This window comes from Podarcis erhardii, assembly GCF_964252035.2.
Source record: "Podarcis erhardii genome assembly, chromosome: 18".
Taxonomy (NCBI): domain Eukaryota; kingdom Metazoa; phylum Chordata; class Lepidosauria; order Squamata; family Lacertidae; genus Podarcis; species Podarcis erhardii.
In genome coordinates this window covers 614539-630256 of record NC_138516.1, presented here as the reverse complement: position 1 = coordinate 630256, position 15718 = coordinate 614539, and the positions used below count along the sequence as shown (strand labels likewise).

The following is a 15718-nucleotide window of genomic DNA, read 5'->3' as shown; positions in this document are numbered from 1 at the left end:
TGTACTATCTCCTTAGTTATTCTGGGCTGTGTTTCCTCTGCTGAATCATTTGCTCCAAATTCTTCAGGTCGGGCATTGTTTTCTTTATCGGAGAAGACTGAGGCAAAGAAGGCATTGAGGAGTTCAGCCCTTTCTGTGTCCCGTTTGCATTTCACCATCTTCTCCTCTGAGTGACCCCACGGTTTCTTTGTTCTTCCTTTTGCTATGAACATACCCATAAAAGCCTTTTTTGTTGCTTTTAACCTCTCTAGCAAGCCTGAGTTCATTCTGTGCTTTAGCTTTTCTGACTTTGTGTCTACACGTGCTGGCTATTTGTTTGAATTCCTCTTTGGTGGTTTCCCCCCTTTTCCATTTTTTGTACACATCCTTTTTTAATCTTAACTCAGTTAAAAGTTCTTTAGATAACCACCCCGGCTTCTTTAGGCACCTTTTCCCCCAGGTGGGTTTGTTTAAATGCTCAGAGGAAATCTGATTGGTTCTTACGAACACTCTGTAAAAAGTTCTTTTGTGAATAAAACGGCCTGGGCCAGGGGCTGCCGGGATCTGACGGACAAGCACAGAGAGACACGATTATACGCACCCTTCCCAGAGTCTTGCTGGTTCAAGCCTCTGTGTGTATTCTAATTAATCAGGGTTCAATCCTTCCTTTACTTTGCGAACGCAACAAGAACAGTTTCAGGTTAAGTACGGACCTCCGGAACGAATTAAGTACTTAACCCGAGGTACCACTGTAATTAATTATCATTATTATTATTAATAATAATTCCCTGTTTTAGGTTAGACGGGGGCTAATCGAGAGGGGGACAACAGCAAGCAACAGTGTCCAAACAATTTTATTTTCTACGTTAAAAAAAGGAAAACGGAAACAGTGCCAATTTCTTTAATAATAATAGTAATTTTTTAAAAAAAACATTTTGAAGGAATCCAAAGAAAAGCTCTTAGGGGGTGGCGGGGGGGAGGTCTCCGAACCCCTTTCCCCCTTTTAACCCCCCAGGAATCATTTATTCCCAACAAGGCATCTCAAAAATTGTCAATGCCCCCTTTTTTGAGCACCCCCTTTTCCAGATGTGGGGTACCAAGGAGGTGGGATAGAACGGCAAGTTTCTGAGTGCCCATTTGCCCCCACCCCTAATCCTGAAGAGGGTCTGCGGAAGGCGGGTTGCAGGCTGGGCAAACCAGGAGCAGAAAAGTGGGGTTGGGGGTGTCGCTAGAGACCCCCAACTGTAAGAGGAAGCCCTGACCTGCCTTGCAGCGGGGAGAGGAAGAGAGGGTCCTCTTTTCCGCTGAGCCACTCATCTTTAGAAATCAGACCCTGTTTCTAGAAATGCAGCTTGGGGGTGCGCATCTATTCGAATTGGGGGTGGGAGGCAGGAAGCTTGTCTGTCCATCTATCCCAGAGACCTTGTAAAATATCGAGGGCAATCCCCCCCCCTTGCAAAGCAAGTTTCTTGGCACCGGATTCATGGCGACCCTCCGTGGGGCAGGTGGGGGTGCTCAAGGGCGACGCCCCGGGGGCATTCACACACCCTTCCTACACTAAAGCCAACTCAGCCCCCCCAAGACAAATTTCCTTTTGCTAAGCTCACAAACATGCAAGAATCCCCCCAAATCCCCCCTCCCAATATTTGAATTAAAAACCTTCTGGAAGCCAAAAGGGGGGCGAGACGTTGCTAACCTGTGCTCCCTCCACAAAGAGGCATATCGCCATGATCTTTTAAGAAAAAGAGGAAACAAAGGATATCCTATTTTTCACCTTAGCTGCAATTTCCCAAAGTTATGGCCCCCCCACCCTGCAAAACACACATGATCCCATGAAAAAATCCCTCCTCCCCCCCCCCCCCGGTTTTTGCTCTGCGCTAGAGATCCCAGACGAAGGCACCAGAGAAGAGCCTGGCAAAGGGAGAAAGAAACAGAGACAACAACCCAGGGAGGTGGACACAGAAATCCATTTTTGGGGGGGTTGGTGTTTTTTTTGCAAAAATAAAGAAAGAGAGAGGGTTTGCTGCCCCCCCCCCGGCCCCCAGAGAAGGCTGTGGTTCTGGAGTGAAGCTTCTTCCCTGGAAACGTAGCATCTCCCCGGGAGAAAATGGGATTTAAAAACTGCAAAACCAGTCGTGGATCTTCCCGGGGGTCTCAGGGGGGGGGCAGGAGGAAGAAGAGGAGGAGCAGGAGGAGGAAGGGGAGACTACTGGGGTGAGAGGGGCTGCCTCTCTAACATGCAGGTTCGGGGGTCCCCCCCAACCCCCCCATTCCTGCTCCCCCCCCCCACACTCCATGAGCAGGAGAAACAGCAACACAAACATGGCTTTTCCAGTTTCAAATCTTCTTTCCTGTCCAGCCAAGGAAGGAGGTCATCTTCCGACAAAGGGCACCCCTGGAAGGAAAGCAGGTGGTTTTCTTCTTTAAAAAGGGACATGCCCCATAGAACCGAAGAATCCGGATAGACTGCCTCTGGAGCTGGAGGCTCCACATGTACAGGAACGGAGCCTGGGCTGTTGGTTCAGGCCCCAAGGGGATCCATCCAGCCCAGCTTCCTGTCCTTGGAGTGGCCAGGCTTTCCAGCCTTTGGATCAGGCCAAAAGGGGTTCATCTGGCCAGGCTTCCTGTCCTTGCAGGAGTCTGAATAGACTGCCCCTGCACCTGGAGGCTCCACAGTAAGAACCTGGGTGCCGCATCAGGTGCAAGGGGGCGCATCCAGCCCAGCTTCCTGTCCCCACACTGGGCAAACGCTCCATAGGACCTAGGAGCCCAGGTAGACTGCCTCTGGAGCTGGAGTCTCCACAAGAAGCCCAGCGGCTGCTGCCACATCAGGCTGTCTGCTCCTGCGTCTGATCATTTTCCGGGAACACCAGAGACCATCTCACCCTGCGACAGCTAGCACGTCAGCCCCCCCCCTCCCCGGAGCCCCGCACAAGGTCCCCGGCACACACCTTCCGACCTGCCTCATTCCTGCTGCTCCTCGTTGCTGGCGCTGGGCGTCCGGCTGCGGATCTGGCTGCGCAACTGCTCAATGAGTTCCGGGTTCTGCTGCTGCATCTGCTGCGCAAATTGCTGACCCCTGCAGAGGGAGAGAGGCACGTCAGGGAGGGCCCCTGGTCAGGATGCCGGGCATTTTCCCACTGCAAAATGCGCCGGAATATCCAGGCAATCTGTTCAATTTAATAAATTCATAGCCGGCCACCTGTCCCAGGGTCTTCAAAAGATTTAATAACATCAATAAATCCATAGCCAGGAGACTCTGCGCAACTTGAATTCCCTACTGAAGGGTAAAGAGTTCATACCAGAAATGCGGGCAGAGACTCTGCAATATTGTGGCTTGAATTCGGGGACACCACCTGCCAAAATATTTGAATGGGAAGCACGTATTTGTGGTCAAATTATTGCAGGTTCATCTGATAAAAATAGATTTAAAAATAAAAGGGGAGAAAGGAGCAGCAGTTCTCCAAGATTGTGGCAGGAAGGTTCAGGGGCAACCCAAGAAACATTTTTTATTTTATTTTATTGACTTATATACTACCCTTCATCATAAGATCTCAAAGCATTTCCCATTCAAAGATTTCAGTCCAGGGAACTACCAAAATCATGTTTTCATTTGCAGAATATGGATGGATATCTTTTCAAAATTAAGACTATCTTCACTATTTTCCCCAATGCATATCTTACCAATAAAAAAGACTGGTTGGTGCAAGCAAGTTTTTGTTCTGCAAATGCGGCCCGGAGAAAAAAGTTTGGGCGTGGGACTGGGACCTGGGAGAGACCAGGGTTCAGATCCCGCCCACTTGGACTCGGGGGCCAGCCGCTACCTCTCAGCCTAGCCAACCTCGCAGGGTTGCTGTGAGGGGGATTAAATGAGGAGGGAGGGAGAACCAGCTGGAGATCCTTGAGAGGAAAAGCAGGGAGGCAGATGCAAGGCTGCTGGCCAGGTGCTGTTGCTCAGAGCCGGGAGGGGAGAGACCCCCCCCCAGGCCTTTCTACTCACGCTTGGATAAGGCTAGCGAGGTCATTGGGGGACGCGCCCGCTCCTGGCGCTGCCATGGGGTTGGTGCCACCCGAGATCATCCCAGACATCCTTCCAGGAAAGAGGGCAGGAGAAAAGAAAAGAGGTCATTGTCACAGGTTGCGAGAGTCGGAAGGGTTCCCCCAAAGGTCATCCAGCTCAACCCTCGGCAAGGCAGGGAGCGCAGCAATCCTCGGAGACTCTTCTGAATGGCAAGTTGGCTCTCCTTCCAGCAATTCTGAAATCTGCAGGGACCCTGCCATTCGGGGGTGTCAGAAGAAGCTTTAAAAAAAGACCCCCCACCCCTTCCCTAAAAATCAGGTGTTTCCCATACTTACAATTGCTGTACCTGCGGATTGTTCATCAGGTTTGATGCCTGTTTAAATTTTTTTTTAAAGGAGAAAAGTGAAGGGGAGAGAAAGAGAGAGTGGTTGGGGAGTCTTCTTTTTACTATTAAATTTTTATTATGAATTCTGTCTTTTTTTCTATTGCAGTTTTATGTTTTGAAGTGCCCTGAGATCTATAGTTACAGGGCAGCATACAAATTTTAACAACAACAACAACAACAACAACAACAAGATCCTTATTCCTCCAATAAATCAAAACACCAGCTCAGGAAGCAGGGCTAGACTCACCATGCTCATGAACCCGGGGTTGTTGAGCAAGCCGGCTAAGTCGAAGCCTCCAGCACCTCCTGTCTGAAAGGCAAACAGAACTGTAGAGTCAGAAGGGACTGCCAAGGATCATCTAGTCCAGCCCCCCGCAAAGCAGGAACCTTTTGCTCAGTGTAAGAGCAAAAGGAGGATTTACACACCACTGTTTCCTCCTAGGAGCTGAAGGTGGTGTGCAAAGTTCTCCCCCTCCGTTGACATACTTGCCATGACCCTGCAAGGCAGGTGAGTCTGAGAGGTGGTGATTTACACCTTGATCTCTTCCCGTTTAATCCTCACAGCCACCCTGCAAGGGAGGCCAGACCAAGAGAGGCAGCGGCTGGCCCCCTAGGTCACCTGGAGGCTCTATGGAAGAGGATGGGGGGGTGAACACCATTCCCTCGTGGGTCCTGTCCAGGTGCTCTAACCACTGCACCACTGCAGCCTCTCCTTCTCACCGGGCTTGGAGCCTCCTTCATTTTCTGCTCTGTGACTTTGAGGTTGGACTTGTACGTCTCGTTATCTGGGTCAAGCTCCAGAGCTTTTCTGTAGTAGACAACGGCATCCGAGAGTTTGTTCAGGCTCGACAGGGCTAAGCTGGGAGCAGGAGGCAGAGAGAGAGAGAGAGAGAGAGAGAGAAGGTTGCCTGACCGAGAAGGAGCACCCTGAGGTCCAAAAGCCATTCCCTGGCTTCTCCCTTACAGGCCACATCCTGGGTCCCCCACTTAGGCTGGAGGGGCCAGTGGGGAGGGGGAATTACCTCTCCTGCCCCACCTTCCGCCCCCCAAGATGCTCACCCCATCCTGCCATAGGCCTTGCTGTATTTGGGGTCGATGTAGATGGCTCGCTCGCAGTCCCGGACGGCCCCGGTGTAGTTCCCCAGCTTGCTGTAAGCGGCAGCCCTGCGGAGGAGAGAAAGAAAGATGCTCAGCGCTCACACAAATGGCACCCTAGAACCATGGCGTTGGTGGGGACCCTGAGGGCCATCTAGCCCAACTCCCTGCTGTCCCATGCGGAAATCGAACCCGCAACCCTGGCATTCTCAGCACCACACTCTAAGCAATGGAGCCCTCCAGGCTGACAGGAAGGGGGAATATAGAGAGAAACAAACATACAGAGAACATTACACACCCACCCACACAAAAGTGGAGAAAGAGAGAAAGATCTGCCCATCCCCCACCAGCTCACCGATTGCAATAGTAAACTGCATTGGACGGATTCAACTCAATGGCTTTCCCATAGAAGGAGACGGCACTTTCAAAGTTTTCCGCCTTCATCTGCTCATTTCCTATTGAGAAGGGAACAAGGAAATCCTAGAGTTGGAAGGGACCCCGAGGGTCATCCAGCCCAACCCCCTGCAAGGCAGGAATCTCTGCTAAAGCATCCAGAGCACCACTATCGATGCTTTTTTTTCCTAGAAAAAGAGGTGCTGGAGCTCGCGATGAAGTAGTTTCAGTAAGTGCCACACTTTTTAACCAAAAGAAAGAGGTGTGGTACTGCAGATCCTTGAGAACCGCCTGGAAAAAAGCACTGAGGATGAGGGTGATGATCCCTGGCAGGCCCTCAGCTGCGGGGCTCCCTCCCCATGGAGACGCGTCTGGCCCCCTCACTGTGCGGCAGCCCGGCTGGAGCTGGCACGGAATGCCCGGAGGGAGGGTCTCACCTTCGGCCTTCAGCCTTTCAGCCTCTGCGGCCTCTTCTTCTGAGGGGGTGACCGGCTCTGAGGGGGGTGGGCTTGGCTGTGGCTCCTGAGGCGCACCAGAGCAGAAAGAGAGAAGAAAGTCAGAGCTCAGGAGGTGCCTGCCCAAAGGACCCTTCTTGGGGCAGGCAGGATCACCAGGAGGGTCCCCCAGCGCTCATCCAATCCAACCCAGTCATGCTGCCACTACAGACTACCTGCTCCCCCCACCCAGTCTCCCCCCACTCTGCCAGCAACACCGCCTGCAAAGACACCTCCTTGCTCCCACAAACACCTACCTTTGCTGCAGCAGCTTCGAAAATCTCCGGCAGGGTCTGGGACAAGGTGAGGCTGCGGTCGTCCGTGGAGACACCAAACGCTGTCTCGAGGCACTGGATGGCGACTGCAGGAGAGACAAAGGGCCCCATTAACCCTGCTCCCCTCATTTACGGCTCCACAGGGAGATGGGGGGGGGGTTGGTGGCAGGACACGTTTCTGGCATGCAGAAGGTCCCAGGGTGGCAGAGACACTCAGCTTCCAATCTCAAACACCTGTGCCCACTCAGCAAAGACAAGCCTGGATGGGGCAACCAAGCCAGATGGGCAGGGTATAAATAATAAAATTATGATGATGGTTATTATTAATCACATTTGCATCCCGCCCTGCAAAACAGTCCACTTTTAAAGAAGCAGCGGTGCCGCGTTGTGTGTTTGAATGGATTAGATTGATCGATCGACAGCTACATAGATGTAGTTTCAATTTCAACGATGTTTGATCACTTTTTAATTTGTTAATTTGTTGGAAGCTGCCCAGGGTGGCTGGGGAAAACGAGTCAGATGGGTGGCATATAAATAATAAATCTGTTGTTGTTGTTTTCCTTTGTTTTTAGCAGTTTGTTTTATCTGCAAGCTGCCTTGTGTCCTGTCGTGGCAAAAGGCAGGATATAAATTATTATTATTATTTTTAAGAGTCAAATGTTGGGCGAGAAGGTTGGGCCAAAGGGGCCCCCGAGGCCTAAACAGGAAAACATAGAATCAAACTGAGCTTTTTCCAGCTCCCATTTGCCCGTCTTCCGCCCCCCCCCCCACCTTCCAGGCTCTCCTGGGCATCGGGTGAGAGTCCGCCATGATGCAGCTGGTCCTGAAGGAACTGGATGATGGAGAAAGCCAGGCGCCTCTTCTCGGCCATGCTGGGGCTCCAGGGAACTCCTCTTGGTGGCTGGAAAAGAACAGCAGCACCCAAAGGGTTAACGGTCAGCATTCAAAATCTGCCAGGTCCAACTGGGGCCACAGGGAGATCTCTGGGCACCAGGTTGGAGATGGGCATCTCCATCTGGTTGGCCCCTAAGCGGTTCAGCAGAAGAGCTCATTTCTATCCCAAGGAGTCCATGGTTCACCCCCCTCCTCCGTTAATCCCTACAGCGACCCTGCGAAGGAGGCGAAGAGGTTGTGACTGACTCCAAGGTCACCCAGCGAGCTTCATGACAGAGCGGGGATTTGAACCCTCATCTCCCAGGTCCTCATCCGACTCTCTAACCACTACACCCCACTGCCTTCCGAGAGTTCTTCAGCTATGGGGCAGCTCTATAAATTAAGTAGGTAAGTAAATATGGGGAAAATAAAATGTCACTTAGAGAAGGGTCTGAAATACTTTCCCGGAAGCCTGGATTTGTTTTATTCTGGAGTGTTTTATTTGATGTTTTCAAGTGTTGTAAATCGCTTTCAGATTGTGTCTTTAAAATATAAAGCAGAATGGAAATGAAACGAATGATGATGATGATGATGATGATGATGATAATAATAATAATAATAATAACCCCACCATAAAAAGGCACCTGGACATTCTGCTGTGGTGATCGCAACCAAGGTTTAAAGTGCCTTTTGGCAAATAATGTATATACCTGGGTTTCTAACATTGATGTAAACAAATAAATAAATTGGGAATAGCCATGGTTCCCCCCCCCCAACACACTGCAGGTCTGAGTCTAAGCAACGACCCCCCCCCAGCAAAAGAGCTCATTTCTATCCCAAGGAGTCCATGGTTCACCCCCTCCTCCGTTAATCCCTACAACGACCCTGCGAAGGAGGTGAAGAGGTTGTGACTGACTCCAAGGTCACCCAGCGAGCTTCATGACAGAGTGGGGATTCGAACTCTGATCTCCCAGGTCCCCGTCCGACATTCTCACCATTACACCCTCACTGGCTTGCCAGAGCACTTCTGCAAGTAAATAAATACAGTGGTACCTCAGGTTACAGACTCCACTAACCCAGAAATAGTACCTCAGGTTAAGAACTTTGCTTCAGGATGAGAACAGAGATTGTGTGGCAGCAGTGGGAGGCCCCATTAGCTAAAGTGGTACCTCAGGTTAAGAACAGTTTCAGGTTAAGAACAGACCTCCAGAACGAATTATGTTCTTAACCCTAGGCACTACTTCCAGGTTAGAGGAGTTTGTGACCCGAAGTGTTTGTAACCCAAAGTACCACTGTATGGGGAAAGCCAAATGTCACTTAGAGAAGGTCCTGAAATATTCTCCTTGAAGCTGACAAAAACCAGGACATCATTGGATTTCCTTCTACGGCTTCCTTTCTCGCAGATATGGTCACGCTGTAGAACTGACGGAAGGCTTGTCTGTTTGCATTCGGATGCCTCTTTGGAAATCATCTCCAGATTCTGCAGAGCAGCTCCCCAAATCAAGGAGCAAGTTGTACCTCTGGGCTTGGATCCCGTCAGGTGACATTTTGGATCAAGACTCGGGACTGCACCACTCTAAAACACACTGATTTCAACCTCTGATTTCAAAACAGTGCTGATTTTTAACCGCTGGTGCAAAGACTGAGCTGATTTTAAGCCACTGATTCCAAAACTGCACTTATTTTAAAGCCCACTGATTTTGAGTACCGATTCCAGAACCATGCTGCTTTTAATAACAATAATAATAATTCATTTTTTTTAGCATGCCCATCTGGCTGGGCTTCCCCAGCCACTCTGCGGAAATCAATTTCGAAGTGCACTAATTTTAACCACTGACTCCAAAACCACCACACTTTTTAAAAAGGATTCCAAAGTGCACTGATTTCACCACCGATTTCAAAACTGCCCTGATTTTTGCTTGTTTGTTTCTCAGAATTGCTGAGGCCATATCATCTATCCTTCTGCTCCCCACTCCAGCCTAGGGAGAGGGTCTTCCCTGGAGCGTCTCCCCCACCCCAAACCCCCTCCAGTCCATGGGTGGTGCTGCATCAATAAAACCAGCCATGCTGGTGCCCCCGCTCCCCAGAAGCCAGAGAGACCCTCCTCACAAGGGAAGGGGTCTGCACAGGGGTCCCTCCAACACCTCGACCTTCTCGGATGGGCACCCAGAAAGGCAGGCTTTGCAGCCCAGCCCCCCTCTCTCATGGGATTTTGAATGGGATTGTTGAAGGAAGGAACATAGCATAAAGTGAAACAGTGAAAACTGGGACCTCGTGGTTTCTCACAGGGGGGTTGGCTGGACAGGCATGCATCCAACAGGCACGTCCTTCTCCCCCCCCCCCATGTACCATGTGGAGATGCAGGCATGGAAAAGGGCTGCACCTGCTGGACTTCTGCCTGTTCTGCCCCCCCTCCATTATGTTCTGGGGAAGGGGAAAGGATGCCCCCCTCCGCGCCCCAACTCTTTCTCCGGGGAGAAGGAGGAACTCAACAGGTACAGCCCCGGACACAGAGAGAGAGACCCCCCCCTTCCCCTCTCAAGGACCCAGCTGCCTCCAGGGCGGAGGAGGAGGGGCAGCAGCTCCCCACTTGCTTCGAGGCAGAAACCCAACCGGTACAGCACCCTGGCCACCAACCCCCCCCGCCCAAGCCTCAGGGCGGCCCCTCCTCCTGGGAACAAAGGGGGCCCTTCCCCGGGACCCCGCCCCCCCCACTCACCAGCCCTCCGTCGCCCCCCAGCAGCGCAGGAGCCAGCGAGTCCGCCTCCCCCGGGTGCGCATGCGCGGATGGGTCCCCTTCCCTTGTTCTCCGGCCTCCCGGTCCAACTGCGCAGGCGTGGCTGAGAAAGGACTGCGCCTGCACTCTGGAGCAGCTTCCGCCAGTCGCCGACGCCCAACTCTCAGTCCCGCCGGGCAAAGCGCTCATGAAAGCGCATGCGCAAAGAGGCCCCTCGCCGCGCTCAGGAACGCGCGCGCGCGAGAGTGACGTAACTGACTCTATCATCTCCAGCGCATTGCATTCCATAGATGAGAACAGCTAGAGTGACACAACTCCTTGTCTGCATAGGGCGTTTTCGGGTTCACAGTGAAGAAATTCTCCTCCTCCTCCGAAGAGGGTACTGGGAGTTATAGCTCAGTGAGGGGCGAACTAGGGTTCCCATGATTCTTTGGGGCGTGACACGGGTCTTGCTAGCTAGGGATGATGGGAGTTGTAGTCCCAAAACAGCTGGAGACCCAAGTCTGTTAAGTTTGGGAAAGTGTATCAAAGTCCCGCTGAACACTTTCTTCAGACTGGACACACCTCGGACTGCAGTCTTGTGGTTTTTAAGGGTTATTATATTTTTTAGAAAACATCCCAGGGCAGCTCAGTAAAAAGGAGCTCAAGCTGTGAGTTACAAGAGACTTGCTACGTTGTCCAATGTTTGCGGAAGACCAGGCTGAATCTGAAAAACTGGCACACAAGGGCCCTGCAATGTTGTCCAGTGTAGTTGTCATAAGTGTGTTGCGAACCTACAGCTGGCCTAAGACTAGCAGCAAGCGCTACCAAGTGGGCATCTGATAATAATAATAATAATTTATTATTTGTACACTAAAATCACTAAAATACACTAAAATCACACATTAAAAACTTTCCTGAACAGGGCTGCCTTAAGATGTCTTCTGAATGTCAGGTAGTTGTTTATCGCTTTGACATCTGTTGGGAGGGCGTTCCACAGGGCAGGCGCCACCACCAAGAAGGCCCTCTGCCTGGTTCCCTGTAGCTTTGCTTCTCGCAATGAGGGAACCACCAGAAGGCCCTCGGCACTGGATCTCAGCGTCCGGGCAGAACGATGGGGGTGGAGACGCTCCTTCAGGTATACTGGGCCGAGGCCGATTAGGGCTTTAAAGGTCAACACTGATACGGAAGGGGGGGGCATGTCTTCTTCACCGCTACAATATATCAATTTATTTCCAATTGTCAATGTCAAAAGGGACTAAAATCTATAAAATTCATAGAAAATCAACGTGCCAATTTGCTCAATTTCTCTAGGACTCCATCACACCTCCCCTGTCCTCCATAATCCCTCAAGCAAGGTGTCAAGACCCTAATCCTGTCAAATCACTCTGCCAAGCCTTTCCTCCGGGCAATGCCAGGTGGCAGACTATACATATTTGGACCATTGTCTTCTCATCACCGGTACTTAGGAAGTGTTTATCTGCGCATATCTCCGACTCTGCATATTCCCCTTCCCTCCTCCATATGTTAATCCGTGTAACCCAACCTCTTCTTAATGTATTCATGATGTAATCTGTGTAACCCAACCTCTTCTTAATGTATTCATGATGTAACTGGGATGTATTTTGCACTGTATTCTGGGACATGGAGGGAAGTTTCAAAAGTTTATGTCACCCCTTTCTCACTGTTCAATCTCGCCTTGAACCTGTTGCGCAATAAACTTGGATCTTCTGCTGCTTGCTCCTGTCTCCGGCTGAGCTCATTTTCCTCCGCACGGACTCGCGGACTTAGTCCGACGAGCTGGGTGGCAGAGCAGCCTCACACCCAGATTTTACCGTAACAACACCATCACTTTGAATTGTGCTCAGAAACGTACTGGGAGCCAATGCAGATCTCTCAGGACCGGTGTTATATGGTCTCGGCAGCCACTCCCAGTCACCAGTCTACCTGCCGTGTTCTGGATTAGTTGTAGTTTTCGGGTCACCTTCAAAGGTAGCCCCACGTAGAGCGCACTGCAGTAGTCCAAGCGGGAGATAACTAGAGCATGCACCACTCTGGCAAGACAGTCTGCAGGCAGCTAGGGTCTCAGCCTGCGTACCAGATGGAGCTGATAAACAGCTGCCTTGGACACAGAATTGACCTGAGCCTCCATGGACAGCTGTGAGTCCAAAATGACTCCCAGGCTGTGCACCTGGTCCTTCAGGGGCACAGTTACCCCATTCAGGACCAGGGAGTCCTCCACACCTGCCCACCTCCGGTCCCCCCAAAACAGTACTTCTGTCAGGATTCAACCTCAACCTGTTAGCCGCCATCCATCCTCTAACCGCCTCCAGACACTCACACAGGACCTTCACCACCTTCACTGGTTCTGATTTAAAAGAGAGGTAGAGCTGGGTATCATCCGCATACTGATGAACACCCAGCCCAAACCTCCTGATGATCTCTCCCAGCGGCTTCATATAGATGTTAAAAAGCATGGGGGAGAGGATGGAACCCTGAGGCACCCACAAGTGACAGCCCAGGGGTCTGAACACTCATCCCCCCCCACCACTTTCTGAACACGGCCCAGGAGGAAGGAGCGGAACCACTGTTGCAAGGTGCAACAACCTTGAGAGGCAGTACGCAGCTACTCTTCTTCTTCTTTGACGATCCCTCATAGCTAAGATTATCTTCCATAAACATGGTTTCAACGGGGGCAGTGCCTGCGGGGGCAGGGTGCCCAGCGCGCGTGGGGGGGGGGAGAGACAGCCGCCATGGCATCCTGCTGGGATTGTGCTGCCGGGGGCGGTGCGCTCCCCCCCTTCATCCACCAGTGCTTCCGGGCGGGAGTTGATCACGGTGAGGGTTTGCCAAGCGTGCCTTCCTCTTAACACGTTTCTCCCTTTTGTCCTGAGTTTAGTGTCTTCAAAGTCCATGACACCTTTGGTCAAGGCTGTTCTTCAATTGGAGCTCTCACAGGCCGATGTTTCTCAATCATCCATGCTTATACTGCATTATTTGCCTTGAGAGAGTCTTTAAACCTCTTTTGTTTACCACCAGCATTACGCTTTCCCTTTAAGTTCAGAATAGAGTATTTGCTTTGGAAGACAATCATCAGGCATCCGCACAACATGATCAGTCCAACGAAGTTGATGTTGAAGAATCATTGCTTCAACACCGGTGATCTTTGCTTCTTCCAATACACTGGTATTAGTTTGCCTGACTTCCCAAGTGATGTGTACAATTTTTTGGAGACACTGTTGATGGAATCTTTCTTTTCTTTTTAAAATAATTTTAAAGAATTTTCAACATAACAAATTATCAAAACATATCGTCTTCATTTCCCCCCATTTTTTCCTCCCCCCTCCTCAAGAAGAACCCTTCCTCCTCTCCCCTCAAAGACGTCCCTCAGCTCCTCTCTCTGATTTTTCAACACGTTATTCTCTGCATATTGTAAAAATTGTAAAGATCCTTAAGTTATCTATTTATTATGTTAATAATCAATAAATTTGTGTATGCTTATTCAAAACCTGCCAAGGAGTCCAATTCATTTTGTGTGTTTTTTTAAGTAGTTTGTAAAAAGTTCCCATTCTTCTTTAAAGTCACAGTTGTCCTTGTCTCACAGTTTTTATGCCAATTTCACCAATTCTGCATAATCCATCAATTTCTCTTGCCACTGTTTTTTTGTCGGGATTTCCTCGTTCTTCCATCCTTGTGCTATTAAGTTCATTATTTTCCTTGGCAGGTCTTTCCCTACAATCGCTAACAAAAATGCTTCTGGGTTTTTTTTACAAATGTTAATTTAAACATTTTCTTCAACTCATTATATATCATTTCCCCAAAATTTTTAATTTCTCTACATTCCCACCACATATGGTAAAAAGTCCCTTCTTTTTCTTTATACTTCCAGCATACGTTTCACCCGGTTTTGTACATTCTTGCAATCCGTACTGGTGTTATAGAGAGCCAGTGTGGTGTAGTGGTTGAGAGCGGTAGATTTGTAATCTGGTGAACCGGGTTCGCGTCTCCGCTCCTTCACATGCAGCTGCTAGGTGACTTCTTTGAAGTCTCTCAGCCCCACTCACCTCACAGTGTTTGTTGTGGGGGACGAAGGGAAAGGAAAATGTTAGCTGCTTTGAGACTCCTTTGCGTAGTGATAAAGCGGGATATCAAATCCACACTCTTCTTCTTCCTCCTCTTTTTCTCCTATACCATCTATACATGATTTTCATATAATTTTCTTTCAAAAGAGAATAGTCTGTAAATTTTAATTCTATTCTCCACAATTTTTCCCAATCTTCAAATTGTATGTTATGCCCTATATCTTGTGCCCATTTGATAATGACCTGTTTCACCTCATCTTTTGTTTCCCATTCTAGCAGAATAATATATGCACCCTTCAGCAACTTCACTTTCCCTTCTATAACTTCCTTTTGAAATCTAGAAGTAGTATAATTAAATCTTTTCTTATTGTCTTCTTTTTATATCTCATGTAATTGCCTGTAATGTACCAACCAACTCTGAAAATGATCTTTTATTTCCTCATTCTCTTTTAGCTTCCATTTTCCTTCTTGGTCCTTTAGTAAGTCACTGTATGTAAGCCACTTTCCTTTTTTACCAAGTGACTTGAGCAGCAAAGCTTCAAGTGGTGTCTTCTGTTCTATCTTTATATCTCTCCCAAACCCTCATTAATGATTTCCTAATTATATGATAATAAAATCCTTTATGTACTTTTCCTTTCCCATACCATAGATATGCATGCCATCAGAATCTATTGTCATGACCTTCCAAATCCAATGCTTCTTGATTTTCCAGTTTTATCCAGTTCCTAATCCATACCAAACATGCAGCCTCATAATACAATTTAAGGCTTGGGAGGGCAAAACTGCCTCTTTCTTTTATATCTGTAAGTAACTTATGCTTTATCCTTGGCCTTTTGCCCCCCCAGATAAACTTTGAAATCTCCTTCTGCCATTTTTTAAGGCAATCATCTTCCACCATTATTGGGAGTGATTGGAAAAGAAATAGCATTTTTTTGCAAAACATTCATTTTTACTGCTGCTATTTTTCCTAGCAGGGAAAGATTCATTCTGCTCCGTATTTCTAAATTTCTTTTTATCTCGAGCCACACTTTTTCATAATTGTCTTTGTAGATACGTATTTATGTTTCTTGATGTCAACCATATCCCTAAATAGTTGACCTTTTTATGAACTTCTATCTTGATACTTTGCTCCAACTCTTTTTTTCTCTTCTTCCTTCAGATTTTTAACTAATAATTTAGTTTTCTTCCTATTTAATTTAAATCCTGCCACTTCCCCAAATTTCTGAATATTTTCTACGACTCTAGGGAGAGAACTGTTGATGGAATCTTTCCACGAGTTGGAGATGGCGTTTATAAGTGGTCCATGTTACTATGAAAGGCTTGGAGATGGAGCGGATTTCCAGCCAACCTTCCAATCACGAAACGCTCCCGGTTCAGTGAGCAGCAAAGGACGCCTTCCTTAAAT

General features: G+C 49.0%; 1 protein-coding gene across 1 annotated transcript; it reads right to left on the bottom strand.

Moving 5' to 3' along the window:
• Nucleotides 1-815: 815 nt before the first annotated feature.
• On the bottom strand, nucleotides 816-10330 carry SGTA (small glutamine rich tetratricopeptide repeat co-chaperone alpha). The gene is made up of 12 exons (XM_081845948.1): nucleotides 10235-10330; nucleotides 7414-7543; nucleotides 6625-6728; nucleotides 6311-6395; nucleotides 5836-5935; nucleotides 5445-5549; nucleotides 5106-5244; nucleotides 4633-4695; nucleotides 4336-4373; nucleotides 3980-4069; nucleotides 2931-3058; nucleotides 816-2374 (listed from the first exon to the last, which is right to left on the bottom strand). The coding sequence occupies exons 2-11, from the start codon at nucleotides 7511-7513 to the stop codon at nucleotides 2944-2946; spliced, it is 939 nt and encodes a 312-aa protein (XP_081702074.1). The 5' UTR covers nucleotides 7514-7543; nucleotides 10235-10330; the 3' UTR covers nucleotides 816-2374; nucleotides 2931-2943.
• Between the last annotated feature and the right edge of the window lie 5388 nt (nucleotides 10331-15718).